The sequence below is a fragment of the Colletotrichum scovillei genome, assembly GCF_011075155.1.
Source record: "Colletotrichum scovillei strain TJNH1 chromosome Unknown Contig00001, whole genome shotgun sequence".
Taxonomy (NCBI): domain Eukaryota; kingdom Fungi; phylum Ascomycota; class Sordariomycetes; order Glomerellales; family Glomerellaceae; genus Colletotrichum; species Colletotrichum scovillei.
Window position 1 is genome coordinate 4,125,385 of NW_023336259.1, and position 13,503 is coordinate 4,138,887.

At 54.0% G+C, this 13,503-nt stretch overlaps 3 protein-coding genes across 3 annotated transcripts; 1 reads left to right on the forward strand and 2 right to left on the reverse strand.

Moving 5' to 3' along the window:
* Positions 1 to 1,014, forward strand: HER10_EVM0006024 (ADP-ribose pyrophosphatase; the record flags this gene model as incomplete). The annotated part of the gene is made up of 4 exons (XM_035475622.1): positions 1 to 169; positions 239 to 273; positions 346 to 656; positions 764 to 1,014. The coding sequence occupies exons 1-4, from the start codon at positions 137 to 139 to the stop codon at positions 1,012 to 1,014; spliced, it is 630 nt and encodes a 209-aa protein (XP_035338404.1). The 5' UTR covers positions 1 to 136.
* Positions 1,015 to 1,291: 277 nt separating this feature from the next.
* HER10_EVM0000716 (amino acid permease) lies at positions 1,292 to 3,756 on the reverse strand. Its single transcript, XM_035470485.1, has 3 exons — positions 2,756 to 3,756; positions 2,533 to 2,692; positions 1,292 to 2,476 (listed from the first exon to the last, which is right to left on the reverse strand). The coding sequence occupies exons 1-3, from the start codon at positions 3,293 to 3,295 to the stop codon at positions 1,602 to 1,604; spliced, it is 1,575 nt and encodes a 524-aa protein (XP_035337925.1). The 5' UTR covers positions 3,296 to 3,756; the 3' UTR covers positions 1,292 to 1,601.
* Positions 3,757 to 7,458: 3,702 nt separating this feature from the next.
* HER10_EVM0007230 (hsp90-like protein) lies at positions 7,459 to 11,533 on the reverse strand (the record flags this gene model as incomplete). Its single annotated transcript, XM_035476792.1, has 6 exons — positions 7,459 to 7,709; positions 7,763 to 7,877; positions 7,932 to 8,367; positions 8,416 to 9,542; positions 9,597 to 11,406; positions 11,490 to 11,533. 6 exons carry the CDS (start codon positions 11,531 to 11,533, stop codon positions 7,459 to 7,461), a joined length of 3,783 nt encoding a protein of 1,260 aa, XP_035338539.1.
* Positions 11,534 to 13,503: the final 1,970 nt, after the last annotated feature.

Here is a 13,503-nt window from a genome sequence, read left to right on the forward strand (position 1 = left end):
ATTGCCCCTCCACCCCACCAACTTTTACCCCTCCATGCTTGAACAGCGTGAATAGGAAAAGAGACAATATCGTAACTTTCAACCAATCTAGGTTTACATACGTCAAATTAATTACGTGCTCAATACGGAGGACAAAATGAAGCCTCATGTGGTAACATCCGAGCCACTGGTAAGTTGCGAAGAATTCAATTGACACGTTGATTCAATAAGAACGGCTAATGCGTGGATGAACGCGCAGGAGATTGGAGATGCCAGATGGATGACGTTGGTCAAGTCGGTACCCCTCTGATGAGAAACTTGGATGAAACACACCTCGATGTTCAATGGACCTGACCGTACGTCTAGAATTAAGTACAGAGACGTGGATGGTAAAGACCGCGTCTGGGAAGGAGTCGAGAGAAAGACACGCGCGACAGGCGGCTCAGTCGACGCGGTCCACATTGTTGCCGTGTTCAAGAAAGAAACAGGCCCAGAGCTTCTACTCCAGCGACAGTTCCGCCCGGCCGTGGGCAAAATCTGTATCGAACTCCCCGCTGGACTGCTTGACAAAGGCGAAACCGTCGAACAGTGCGCGATTCGCGAACTCGCAGAAGAGACTGGCTACGTCGGTACCATCAAGCCGGATTCGTATGGGAACAGCCCGAAGCTTTTCGGCGGTAAGTGACCAGTTCGCAAATTGATCTATGTTTCGGAAACATCCAAAGCTAATACTTCTCAAGCCCCTGGTTTCTCCAAGTGTGTCACGCTCAGTCGCTGCCTTCAGCTGGCCTTCAAATGCTGACTCTATCTAGTTCCTGCTCTGTCATAGTCCATGTTGATATAGACATGCAAGCAGAGGAAAATCGCAATCCCAAGCCGCGCTTGGAAGAAGGGGAATTCATCGAGTGTTTCTCACTGCCCTTGACCAGCCTTTACGTCGAATGTAGGAGACTAGAAGCCGAAGGTTATGCTATTGATGGAAAGCTCGGGTCTTTCATAGAGGGCTTTCAAATGTCCCAGGTGTGGCGAGCCTAACACTGAATACCTCAACTGGACCAAGCAGCTTCCGGAGCTCCCTGTAAAAATACCAGGACGACTAGCGTGCTGAAGTCGTGTTGATGGGAATGGTCCCTCTGATAGAATCACGCATATCTAGGTCACGGGGTGAGAACAGCTTTTCTTAGGAAAAGCACGAACAAGTCTCTCTCGGCGATACGAAGGCTACCCAATGGATGATTTAGTGATGATGGTGGGACATGAGGGCGGTATTCACGATGTGCCGGACCATATGGATCGAAAATCTGTCAAAGGTCTCCTGATACGACGAGCCCTGTCCGGTTTACATGCTCGAAGGGGCTTACTTTGGTCACACCAGAAGCGTAACCTCATAGACTCATAAATCATAGTTAACCAAGCGCCACACTCACATCTTGCAAAATGACTTGATAGGGACAATACAGTTTGAATAATTTTCAATGGATGAATGATTGTTAGGATGTGTGAGAGCCACCCCAAATTGGTATCATAACAAAAGGCAAATCAACTACTACGTACACGCAACTGATCCCACAAACCAATCAGCTTCTACTCAAATCTCAAAAACAAAGAAAGCCAAAAGAGGATCATTTCTTTTCCGTACTCGCCGTCGTCTCCGAGTCAACGTTTCCCGGGATCTTTCCCTCCAGCGTGCCCTCCGGCCCAGGCTGGAACTCCTCCTTGGCGACCGGGGGTCCGTGGAAGTTCTTTCTCGCGTAGGCAAAGTACCAGGTGATGGCAATGAAGGCGAAACCGGCAAATACAACAGAGGCGTAGTTCATGGTCGAGGCGTCGACGGGCAAGCTGACGGGCATGCAGAAGATGATGACGGCGAAGCAGATCCAGACGATGCAGATGCAGTTGATGGCGGTGCCGAACTTGCCGAGCGGGTAGGGCGAGTTAGCGACGGCGCGGCGGCGCTGGATCAGGTTCACGAGGACGGGCACGCCGTAGCTGGTGGAGAGGCAGATGGTAGCGACACCGGTGAAGGAGTTGAAGGCGGCGCTGGAGCCGAAGTAGATACAGCCGAGGATCATGTCGACACCTGTAGACAGACCGAGAGCCCAGAGGGGCATGTCGAGCTTGTGGTTGACGCGGCTCCAGAGCTTGTAGCCGGGAATGGCGCCGTCGCGGGCGAAGGCGTAGGTGCAACGGGAGGCGGCGGTCAGGGCACCGATGCCGGCGAACATCAGGATACCGAGGATGAGGAAGAGGAGACCGAAGCCGCCGGCCGCGGAGCCGGTGACGGTCTTGAAGAGGAGGCCGATGGGCTGGGAGTTTGCGACCTCGAGGAGCATGGTGACGTCGGGGAGGACGAAGAGGATGGGGATGAGGTAGATGACACCGGTAACGCCGGCGGCGGCGACGGAGAGGACGATGGCGCGGGGGACTTCGCGTTCGGGGTTCTGGACTTCCTCGCACATGGAGGCGACCATGCCATACCCGGTGAGGGTGTACGCGGCTAGTAGAAGTGTCAATTGGGGTATATTCGTGAGCATAGAGTTATGGCGAACATACCTTGGAGCAAACCGACAAAGAATGACCAGCCGGGAGCCCATCCACTGGCAGAAGCGTCGTAGTGGGTGAAGACAAACTCGGCTGATCTCTTGCTGGGGGCCATGACCAGGATAGTGATCATGATGATGAGAACGGAAGCACCAGTCCAGTAGATGCAGACCTATAAAAACATTCGTCAGCATTCTTGTTCCAACGCTGATTTCTCATAGCATGCCAAATTCACCTTATTGATCAGATCCAGGTACCGCGATCCAAACGCATTCACTCCGGCGCAAACCAACATGACAGCCCAGAAGCACAGTACAGTCTGCCACGTATTGGCGACAAAGTCCTCGTTGAAAACGCTAATCGCACTGAGAATCAACTGCGCACCGCTAAAGTTGATACTCAGGGTAACAGTCCAGTTTCCGACGAGCGTAAGCCACCCGTCGACGAAGCTGACGAGCGGCGCCCAGCCGGCGGGGGCGAGCATGGCGGACCAGTAGTAGACGCCGCCGGCGGTCGGGTAGACGGCGCAGATCTCGGCGAGGGAGGCGGCGATGCAGAGGGAGATGATGGAGACGAGGACCCAGCCCCAGAGGACGGTGACGGCCTGGCCGTTGGTCAGGGTGATGTACATTGTGGTGCTGAGGCCGAAGGGAACTGCCATGATGGCGAAAGAGAGGCCGAGGATGGACATCATGGACAGGTTGCGCGGGAGCTCGGCCTTGTAGCCCAGCCTGGCGAGGGCCTGGTCGGCGGAGACGCGGGGGGGTGCTTCCATGTTTGCGGTCTCTAGTCGGTGGTGATTGTGAGGTTCTGAGTGTTGTGGTTGAGGGTATCGTGTGGTGTCAGTCCACGGGTGGCAGACGACTCAATCGAACCGGTACGACGTCGATTGGGGTATGTAGATGACTTAATGGCTTTGTTGGTAGTTGTAGAACCCCGGATTCGGACAGCCTCGCTCGGTGACGTTTCTCGCCGGGGAGAACGGGGTAGACGGACGAGTTTGCGGGGGAGGAGTCTGGAGATGCGGCAATTGAGGAGCAGGAGTATTAAATGAACGTAATGGAAATGTTGAAAATGTTGGCACAGACACACACGCACTCCACGAAGAAAAGGTAGGGGACCGCGTCTTTTTGGCAGTGAAGAAAAAAAGACCGCGTGCGTTACATGGGAACCGAGGTGTGTGGTGAGAAAAAGGGGACTAAGCCATTCTTTAGTAGCCCAGACTTTCTCTCTCTCCCAATTGTCTCCATCAACTTGTTCGTACGGGACTAGAACTAAACCACGTTCAACACACGCAAGAAGAGTGGTCTCGGTCCAGGGTACAGACTAGACTAGTCTATCCGGCAGTCAAGCTTGAAGCAAGCCAGGCCCGGCCCAGTACCATCTACGGGGACGGGGCGAGTCACACACACATTCAAATGACACAGAAGCGCGGCTACGTCCAATGCGACAAGAAACGGACGGGAGGGCCTGGCTGCGGCCGGGGGTGGCACTGGTAGGATAGAAGGGGGGAGGGGGGACCCCGGCCTTGGGCATGGAGCTCTCTCGTTCAAGACGATGCGCTAATCTTTTGCTCCTCTTCTATTTGACAATTGCCAGGCTGCCAGTAGGAAAGCCGAGTGAGAGAGAGAGAGAGTCTGAAAGACAGACGAACGAATTGTCCGCCTCGGGCCTCCTCTTTTTCTCCCCCACGCCCCGCAACGACCTGACGGAAGTGAGGAGAGAAAGTGGAAACTGGCCGAGATGCACAGCTCACGATCAGTGGATCTCTCAGCTTGCCCAAGCCTCTTGGGCTGAAGCCGAGTTGTCTGGGCTATTTGCGATGTTCAAATTCAAGAATACGCCTGGTCGATGGTTACACCGCGCTCAGAGTCTTCGACAACGCCTAAACAGCTGGTTCCCAATCCGTCAATGGCATGAAATGATGCTTCACTCAAAATGATCGTCTTTATCTACGTACCCACCATCTAAAGTGGGAAACCCGATTGTGGCGCCTTGACAGACGGGGGCGGTTTTGGGTGCAGCCAGCCGGTAACAAGCCTCGAGGAGGGAGAACCTGGATCGGGGGACCACCCACCTCCGGGACCGCGATTATCTTTGGCAGACTGACAGCTTCGGGGGCGGCCTTTGATGATTGATTACGATGACAGGCCAGTTCAGGCGTCCCTGGGGCGTGGTAAGCCTGTGCGTGTCAAGCCACCACCACCACAACCACCAGACGGGCACCACCACTTCGGGGCGCCGCTTGGTTCGTTGGTTCGTGCGTATCAGGACGTTAACCCAGACAGCACCAGGACACACCCATTTCTGGTAGTCTCGCCTTGCCTGATGGCTGGGATGCTGAATCATGTTTAACCGCGGTGTGTAGACTCTGTGTATCAGTGACTTCGTCGTCTCTATCTTCCTCTTCCTAGCGAGACTCTCTATTGTGGACTTCATTTTGAGGATGAAGATAACCGAATGCTGTTTGCTCACGGAGGACCATCGTGACCAGATCTCGGGTAACTCGGAGAAGCATAGAGGGTGGTTAAACACTCCTCCTATCGGGACCGCGGTGTTGGCGTCCTCCAAAGGTGTCGAAACCCCATCGCCCACGTTCCAAGCAGTCCGTCTTTTCCCCATGAATTGATCGGTTACAGGGAAACCACAGCGCGGTAAACCACAAGGCGAGAGAATGGTCACCTCGCCAAAAAGGCTTGTTTCTCCAGCTCGTGTAGCCCGTGATGTCATTGCCCACCCTATCATGCACCTTTCCCCCCCTCCTCCTTCTAGGTTTCTCCTGGGTAAGCCCATTGGAAGCGTTGGCTGCAATGGAACACTCGCTGCAACAGAGCGAAAGGGTCGATCACTTTGGGGAAACGGGCTTGGCGGCGTTCAATGGATGCTTGGGTCCTTGAGCTGAGGGAGCGCGCTGGAGATAGCTGTGCTCACGTGGTGCAGCGGTGCTCATGCATTTCGCGTCCGCAGAAGAACGCCAGCAGTGAGGAGATGGAGGAGAGGGTGTCGTGCCACTGACTATCTCGTCCTATCACGACCCGTACCGCGTTGGCTTTCGTCTCGTCGTCTCTGCAATACCCCCAAAATCTTATCAGCTGGCTGTCGAACCATGCCTTCGAATCAACGCCTCCCCCGGCAATAGAACGATGCCCTTTCTGGACAACGCAGGTCGGGCAACCCGGGCACATGGTTTAGATTGCCATGGCTCCAGTGTTCTAATGTCGTCCTACGAGACTCCCAGACTTCTATGCCAGTCCCGAAACGCAAGCTGCTGTCCATTGGATCCAAAGAAGCTCACCTTGATTTCCTCGCGATGTCTACACCGGCAATGCTCCTCAACGTGGAAGTCCAACCCCGCAAGATTGGGCTCGCCCACAGCCCACAAGCCCCCCCCTTCCCCCTCCCCGCTGACACATACAATCGCAGTGGAGAAATGGATCCCGAATCCACACGTCTTAATGATAAGAGACGGCTCTTCTCGGAAGCGGAAATCTGGGTTTCGGAAGGGAGCGTGGCCTCGAATGAACACAGCAAACATCGCGAAACCTTGGTGGTAATTGACATCGCAAGTGAGGAGAGCAGGAAACAAATCGTCAGAGGTGAGCTGACCAGCCAGCCTCTATACGTCCAATAACAGACCGCTTCAGAGTGCATACTCGCAGAACAAGAGCCCGCGGGTAGCTATCTCTGCATCCCGGAACGACCGTTCATTATGCGCCCCTGACCACACCCACCAAAGATAACGAAAGAGACCCAACGTGGACGCGTAGGGGTCAACCCGTGTCCCGGGCGAAGTGAAGCCTTATCAGTGGACTCTCGCTCTTCCCCTTGCCATTGAATTTGATGGAGTGCGAACTGCGACGAGCATGGCAAATGGGAAGATTGGGTAAGGCTTCTCGACATCGTTCGGCCCGATTCTTATGTCGGATTCGAGTTTGTTGACTCTTGAACGCCGATTGAGACTGTTCTTTCACTCCGAAGAAAGGTACCATTAGTCCGCAGTGCGCGCCCTTTCTCGAATGTCTCTTTATTCCACAATTGACATCTTCATTCCATCCCTAACCACTCCCTACATTGAAGTGCCTAAGACCATTTAAACCCCTATTTAAACCATCGCAGTAGAATGAATCGCATCCAGAATGGCAAACCCAAGGGCCCTAAAGTTCTCAACATGCCGGGCAAAAGCCGAGGTCCCGCACGTCCACATCACCAACGCTCAGCCCCCCTGTTCCCATTCTTATCTCTCCTGTCCGCTCAAGTAATTATCTTCATAATTAAACAGCAAGCTGTCAGAAAAAAAAGCCATCGGCGCCTCCCGATGACTGACACAGTCCTAGCAAGTGCCAAAGTAAGACGCTAGGTCAGATAGATTGCTTGAAGAATCCGTCAAGATCTTGACCCAATCCCTCGCTTCTCAGCCCAAGGGCAATTTGGCGCCAGAAGATCGTCATTCTATTCAGAACTGTACTTTACTTGTGGTTGTCAAATATCAGCAAAGTCGATAGTACGCTACTGTGCACGATGCGATCCCGCGATGTCGTTCACCCGGGGCCGCCAAACACACTGAAAATGCTCACGAATCCCCAGGTCACATCAAGTTCAGAATGTTCATACCGACGCGCTGAGCCGGCGGTTCATTTCGACTACCTGCGTACCGAGCATTCCTGTACTATCTCGGTACCAATCATCAACTATAATACCTCCCACCGGCGCCATAACCCTCGTCAAACTTGTTCGTACCAGTGGCCGTGAAAAAGATATCCCCCTTTTTGAGCGCTTCTAGATCCTATGCAGGACCAATCCATCAAATCGTGTACCTCCCAAACGCCTTGCGAAACTTGATCAACCAACAAGAAAAAGAGAACCCATGCAACAGCGATATTATCGCCCCAATGCGCAAGTCACGCCCGTCTACAACGCCTGAAATCCCCCCTTGCCTGTTCAAGATAGGCCCTCTTTTTCCGCCGCCTCGTCCACGAGTTTCCTCTGTTTCAATATTTTGACCAGTTCTGTCATGGTCACTGGTCGTGTTAAGAATAAGTCCATTCCGCTTGCGAAACCCTCCTGTCGAGCGCCGGCCGATCCCAGACTCGTGATGGCAATAACAGTCACGGCTGGGAGGTTGTGAGCCCGTTCAAACTTCCTGATGCGCCTTGTAGCTTCGAGCCCGTCCATTACAGGCATCGTTATATCTGTGCATTATTAGTCAAGGCTGTTGTCTGTCGTCCGTTAAATTGACTCATACCTATGAGAATACAGCAAAACCTCTGCGGATCAGACGTGTACGTCTGCAGTGCCTCAAGGCCGTTGGAAGCAGTGGCATGCCGTTTTTGCAGCCTCTTCATGTATGCCGATAGAATCTGTTCCTATTAGCCTCTGAACGCGCCATCATCGTCCCCAAGAAATAGACAAACCTTGAGATTGATCGGATTATCGTCCACCAAGAGAAATTCTAGCGGTGACTTAACGGTTCCAGGAGAAGGGCCGACGCTTGAGTTCATATTGCCCCTAGCTGAAGCTGTCGAGGTAGCCGGCGCCGCTGCTGACGCAGCCGGGCGGAAGGGGAGCGTCAGAGTAAAGTTGGAATCGTTGGTGTTGGCAATCCAGCTGTCTCCCGGTGACTGAGATACGATCTCAGTAGCAGGCGAGGCCACCCATACCGTTTTGACCGATTCTGATTGCGCTCGTGGTCTCGTCAATAGGGCATCTGACTTAAGTGCACGTGGTGATGGAGCAGGCCCTGGGAAGGCATCCGACAGGGGGCTGACGGATATCGTCTTCGCAGGCTGTCTTTGCTTCCACCGATCAAGTGCACAAGCCAGAGCCTTTGCAACCTTTCTGGGGCCAGTACTGAATCACGGTTAGCTTGCGGTCCTTGGAAAGGAGCAGAGGACTTACGGCTGGGCTATGAACTCCATGACGGCTTCGTGTCGAAGGGAGCGTCTGTATGAAGTCGCCAGTTTTTGGGCAGATTCGGCATTGCCACAGACTACCACGAGCGGAGTATCAACACCTCCAGTCTCTGACAGACCGAGACGTCTAAAAGCTTCCTCACTGCAGACCATCAAGTCCGCCTTGGATGCAGTTCGGCTATCCTCGTTGAGCTGAAGATCCATCCACTTGAACGGCAAGCTTTCCACAGGGAGATCCAGTCCACCGGCGCGAAGCTCTTCTGAATCCTCAAGCCCTCTGCTGAATCCACACACTGAGAGTCGCATTCCAGCTAGGGCGTTCAGGTCGGCTGAGAATTTGCGTCCCCTATTGCTCGCTTTGCGAGACAGCACCAGTGGCATTGATACCGTGATGCTTGTTCCATGGCCGACCTGACTCTCCACACTGATTGTGCCACCAAGGCCTGCTACAATCTGTCTGACAAGGCTGAGACCTAGACCAGTACCCGGTGCGAGTGCGTCTTCCTGGGAGAACGGAGTAAAGAGCTTGTTGTGTAAGAACTCTTCGGTGATACCTTTGCCCGAATCAGTGACGGTGAGCACAACCATCGATGCTGACCGAGATGTCTTATGTACGACCTCCTCTTGCCTGAGGTGGACTTTGATGAATCCCTTGGATGTGTACTTAAGGGCATTTCCAAACAGATTCATGACTATCCGACGAATGGCGCCCGGGTTCGTGTGGACTACCCACGCGCACTTCGGATCGATGTCGACAAGGATCTTGACGTCCTTCATAGCAGCAACCGGGGCGTCTGAGGGTTTCCGCCTGTGACCCAGACCATCGGATGTCGCAATGGCATCCAGCTTCTCTTGCGCCGGTGTTGGAGGGCCTGAAGACGAGCCGTGGCGTGCCAGAGAGTTGGCAACCATATGGTGGAAGCTGTAGCCGATGAATACACTCTCGATGACCTCTTCTACGAGCAAGTCAAGATGGACGTCGGAAACCAAGCTCATCATTCCAGATTCGATCGATGCCGATGCTTCTTGTCGCAGCCCACGCCCTGGGCCATTATTCTTCCGCTGAGACTTGGAAGCTCGGAGGTACGTGTTGACCTTGCTATAGTCGAGTAACTGTGTCGAGTCAGCATGTCAACTTAGGTTCAGACAGCGTCATGAGAAACTTACGTGGTCAATTGTGTCGAGAAGAGTTTTGCCCGAAATCTCGATGGTGTGTATTACGTCGACCTGGAAAGCATCCAACTGTGTGTCGTGAAGAAGTTCTGCAGCAGCAACGACACCATGGAGCGGCGACCGAAGCTCGTGGCTGAGGGAACCCAGAATATCCGTCTTTGCCTTCTCTGCCAGAACTGCGTCCAATCTAATGACCTCAGACATGGTGACCATCCCGAATGCTCGTAAGAAAGGCAGGTCTGCCGCAGGCGTCAATATCCGACTTGCGCTCTTACTCCACACAAAGCCTCCGGCAAAGCATCGTTCCTTTGAAGGATCCCACAGCGGTACTACGGCTACACTCCTCGCGCCCGGGAAGATGTCGATAATGGTCTTGGCCTCGTTCCGCCTCGTGAAATACGAATGTGCTGCTTTTTGCTCGGGACGTGTAGCCGGAAGATCGTGTTCTTCCGTAGGTGTGATGTCGGCATCGTCGCTTTCGTAGTCGGCAGACAACCATTGGCCCATCTCATCGAAGCTGAAAACCTTGCCGTTGGGGTATCGACGAAGCAATTTCCTGAGGAACTTTTCGCGCAAAGTCAGACGGCCGAGCTGTGGTGCACTTACGCCATTGGCAATGTCGTCCATGGTCGACGACCTTCCAAAGCTCTTACACCATTTGTCGTTAACGTCTTCGGACTTCTCAGAAAGACTGTCCTCGCTGCTAGAAAAAGTGTGGTCTGCTACTTCGCTGGCCCTCCGCGGACCGGTCACGAGGCCACCAAAGGAGCCGATGCTCGCATCCAGGAACAAGGCGCCATCTACTTCAAGGGATTTCCTGATCACATTTGCGGCCCTCGAAAAAATCTTGATGGTTTCTGTCAAATGCGGATCGGGCGGCGCCGTGCTTGAGGTAGTGGTGGCGACCGTGGCAGTCGTGGCAGTCGTCTCGACGGAGTCGCTTGATTCGACCTTGGCTGATGAATCACTCGAGTCTGCGCTGATCGGATTGATGCCAGGGCGGACGGGCTCAGGAGATTCGGAAGATCTCGGTGACGGCGGGTCCGCGTCGGGCAGCGATACCGCCAGCCTGGGAAGCTCAAATCCGTTCAAAGATGCTCGGGGTGTGGTTCTTGTAGTCGGCACTGGGTCGTCTCTACCTTCGATGAAGTTCCCCAGTCCTTGCACCATACGCTCGCTTCGGCGATAGCTTTCATTTACTCTTTTAGCGTCGAGATATTCCATCACTGTCTGAGAAATCTCGCGCATAAACTGCAACTCCTCGGTATCGAGACCATTCCTCGGTTTGTCGGCAAAGATACAGTACACGCCAATGTTGATGCCCTTGGGAGACCGGATGGGAACACCCGCATAAAAGCGGTTGTACGGCGCTGCTTCAATATAAGGGCGATTGCAAAACCTTCGGTCAGCAGCAAGATCCGGGACTACAGACACGGGAAGTTCGTTCTCGTCAGCGATGTGTGCTGTCGGGTGGAGGCTGCTTGAGGCCGCGTGAGTCGCTCCTATCAAAACATGCTCGCAAATTCCAAAGTCGCGAGGGATGGCCGTTCCGCAGAGCCAAAGATGGTTTTGCCTCGCATACTTTGCATTCGGCGCCAGGGGCATTGACCCAGTAGCCTCGGCGACGATGTATTGATGCTGACGATCGAATAGCGAGATCAATGCGCGCGATGCGTTTAGCCGCAAGGCACCTAGCTGCGCAAAGGAAGTGAGGCCCGTATCCGGAGACGACGAGATGGATGAAAAGGGAATCGGTCGGTCGGGACTGTTGAACACAGCATTGGGAATGTGGAAAGAATCATATCTAGAGAGGCGAGATTGTCAGTCATCGAATAGCCAAAAGCGCCGTGCTTCGGCTTAAGCTCGGAAAGAGAGGGATATACGCACTTGAATGTCTCCCATTCACGGGCACCTTCTGATATCTTGTTCATACTTCATGCAGGTTGTTGGGGAGTGGGATGATGAAGTTGGCCCTGCCCATGATACAAGGAGTTTTGATGCAGTTCCGGCAACGACAAACGATGGGGAATGTTGTTTGTCGTTGTCAACAACGTAGCCGTAGTCCGTCGTCGTCAACAATTTCAGGTAAAGGTAAGGCAAGGTAGGCAAGGTCAGATCAAGTTCAGACCCAAATCCCCAAAGCAAGGAGAAGAAGCATGCTTGCCTTCAAAGGTGAGGCGACGGGCATGACTGAAATGCCGCCCCTCCCCGCTGAGGTGGAGCAGGGATCCCGGCTTCCGGGATGAGCATTGTTCGAGAGGGTTGGGGGCCACGGCGCAGTAGCAAGCAGACTTGAGGGTGACGGTAGTGCAGGCAGGGCCCCAGGGCCAGGCCAAGGCGGCGCATATCCTTGCCCTGGATGGGAAACCGGTTCTTTGGGCGGTTTGGAGATTGGCCATTGCAACCCACGGGAACTGGGGTTCCAGGCTTCTGCATCCTCCTCGAGGCGTTCTCCCAGAGGTCCTCCCACTGGCTCCCACAGGGCAACTGGAGACCTAGAGCCTGGAGGGCGTGTGTGTGTGTGTGCGCGAGTGTTGGTGGCCAGTTTTGGCGGTGGAATGTGGAATGGAGGGGCGTCCCTCGTTTGGCTCCGTTTTGCGTTGATGGGGGACCCTCGGAGATTCTGAGATGCGCTAGACTTTAGCGGCGGGCGACGAAAGTGTGTAGTTTGTCTCTCGCAGTAGAGGGGCAATAATTTGGCGACATTTGAGCCGGATTCCGCAGCATCAGCTAAGGTACTAAGGTAGTTCAGATGCATGCCCAACTGGTGTGCGTGTCGCAATCCATCTAGACTGCTGTTCGGTTGCATGTTTTAGGGGTCTGGACGACCTTAGCGCAATGGCACGCCGCACGTGGATGGGAAATCCAAGGCGGTGGTGTGTTTCCGCGTGTGTTCTGGATAGTATTTGTGTGTGTCCCATCCGTCCGTTACCCTAAGGTCTAAGACCATCCGTACAAGACTCTAGTGGTAGTGGTGGTGGTTAGGTCGAGACAAGTGTTTTGCACGTTGACGCCTGAAGAGAGATCGGAGGCTAACGAGGCGAGATGGTGGGACGGCGCAGATGGTTTTTTGGGATGGTGGCGGCGGCTGCGGCCAGACCGACCCTTGATCCTTTGTCCTTTGCTGGAGGACTGTGAAAAGTCTACCTAGGTAGTTGGAAGAGACAGAGTTGAGCAGAGGGATCTGAGGGCGCCTGTAACGATGACGGGCAAAGTGTAATCGTCTGGTCTGTCAGGCAAGATTGGAGTATCCGTAGACTACTGGCTGACTGATTGGATTCGGGATTTCCAGTGTCGTGTGCCATGCAACACTGACGACGGGCCGATGGACTGATGTCTGAGTCTTGACTGTCATTGACCAACGGAGAATGGATGGACGTTGCCTTGGCTGTTGTTGCCAGGACGCTCCCCTCGGTCACCGCTCAACATTGATCTCTCTCTTGTCTTGATCGACTCGATGTCCTTCCTCTTGTCATCCATATTGCTATCAGTCTCGCAGTCTTGTGGACCTTGAACGCCGCCTACTTGCTTCCATGTGAGCAGCAAACCGAGGCGGGGGAAGGCCAACCACAGCGTGGAAAGTCGATGACGGGACTGGCTCCGGGATCCTTGAGAACTTGGGCTGATCCTGGTCCCCACACGTACAGACCACTTTCAGAGTCGAGACTCAGGCCAATTCCACCTCTTGCCCCTGTCCAAGGTCCACGAGGGGGAGGAAATGGAATGGGCAGCTCGATCATCGACAAAAATCGGAGAGGGCAGACCGATGAACCATAGCCGTGGGAGATTTCGGGAGGGCCACCAGGTGAGCGGTGAAGAGCCAACAATAGGCGGTTTGCTGCACAGCATGCGACGGGATCTGCATAGCAAAAATGATGGTGGACTCTCTGAAGGAATGGGC

Excerpts from the sequence above, each read along its gene's own strand:
- HER10_EVM0000716 (XM_035470485.1), bottom strand. The coding sequence starts at position 3,295 with ATGGAAGCACCCCCCCGCGTCTCCGCCGACCAGGCCCTCGCCAGGCTG. Across the intron at positions 2,693-2,755 it reads ACCTGGATCTGATCAATAAG|GTCTGCATCTACTGGACTGG; the intron begins GTGAATTTGGCA and ends ATGTTTTTATAG. Across the intron at positions 2,477-2,532 it reads CTTTGTCGGTTTGCTCCAAG|CCGCGTACACCCTCACCGGG; the intron begins GTATGTTCGCCA and ends CACTTCTACTAG.